This window comes from Mandrillus leucophaeus, unplaced genomic scaffold (genome assembly GCF_000951045.1).
Source record: "Mandrillus leucophaeus isolate KB7577 unplaced genomic scaffold, Mleu.le_1.0 Scaffold6, whole genome shotgun sequence".
Taxonomy (NCBI): Eukaryota; Metazoa; Chordata; class Mammalia; order Primates; family Cercopithecidae; genus Mandrillus; species Mandrillus leucophaeus.
Genome location: NW_012106474.1, coordinates 1,631,476 through 1,632,499, shown reverse-complemented (window position 1 = coordinate 1,632,499; position 1,024 = coordinate 1,631,476). Strand labels below are relative to the sequence as shown.

Below are 1,024 nucleotides of genomic sequence, written 5' to 3'. Positions count from 1 at the left end.
AAAAAAAAAAAAAAAAAAAGGAAAGAAAAAAGAATTGTAGGTAGTTACAGATTTTTTAATTTGTCAACTGTCAATTCACTGACTTTCTTTCTCGTAGGTTTTAGTTGACTGACTTGGATTTTTAAGTTATATGGTTATATCAACTTCAAATAATGTAATTTTTATGCTTTTAGAAATATGTGTATGCTTAGCAATTAAATGATTATGTGATCTTTTTATAGTTATATTGATTTTTAGTGTTTAAGCAACTATTTCTTAGTTAAATTTCCAATTGTTTGGAATCTTTTTTTCTTATTCATCTCCAGTTTTGTGCACAGAGGGTGGGTGTGGCATTTGTGATCTGTTATTGTTAATGGCCTCCATTTGAAATCATTTTATTGGCTGTGATTTGCCTGCCATGTCAATCCTATTTTAATGAAGCCTTTGCTTTTCAAGCTGCATGGAATTATTTGAAGAAAGACAATGAGAAATGGGGACTCTAAGTGGCCTACAGTTCAATAGAAGGAAGCTAAGAGCCTACCCAAATACAATTGTAACCACTATTTTCTCTAAACTAGGAAAAAGCATCAGTAGAATTGTTGATTAGTCTTGCGGAAGGCTATAGTTCTCGCTGCCATCCAGTTTTTCAGCTTAAGAAACAGGTATGCTGAATGCAGGGTGCTGGGAGGGGTGTGTACGTCTCTGAAACCACCTGTCTTTTGCAGAGATGCTGGAAGGGTGCAGTTTGTCTGCTGAGTCAGAATTTGAGTTGGGCAGATCCAGCTTTCTATCCGGCGTGGTGCTTGCTGTGGCCCTGGCCTGGTTGCTCAGTCTTCTGAGCCTCAAGTTCCGTGTCTAGCAGTTGAAAGTAATGCAGTGCTGCTGATGGCACTGAGGTTTTTAGTGTTAAATGGATGAGCACTGGGAAGTGTTTTTGCTGAATCCCCTGGCAGGCTTTTATTGCTGTAGGCAGTAACGCAGAGCTGGGAGCAGTTTTTATTTGTCAGTGGTGAGTAATGTCAGTTTTTCTTCTCCTACACGGACT

General features: G+C 38.5%; 1 protein-coding gene across 1 annotated transcript in view; it reads left to right on the top strand.

Annotated features, from left to right (window-relative positions):
* Nucleotides 1–650, top strand: part of ERMARD (ER membrane-associated RNA degradation) — a 30,742-nt gene extending 30,092 nt beyond the window's left edge. Inside the window, exon 13 of the mRNA XM_011999657.1 lies at nucleotides 558–650. Coding sequence (XP_011855047.1) covers nucleotides 558–650 — 93 coding nt within the window. The remainder of the gene's footprint in view (nucleotides 1–557) is intronic.
* The last annotated feature ends 374 nt before the right edge of the window (nucleotides 651–1,024 follow it).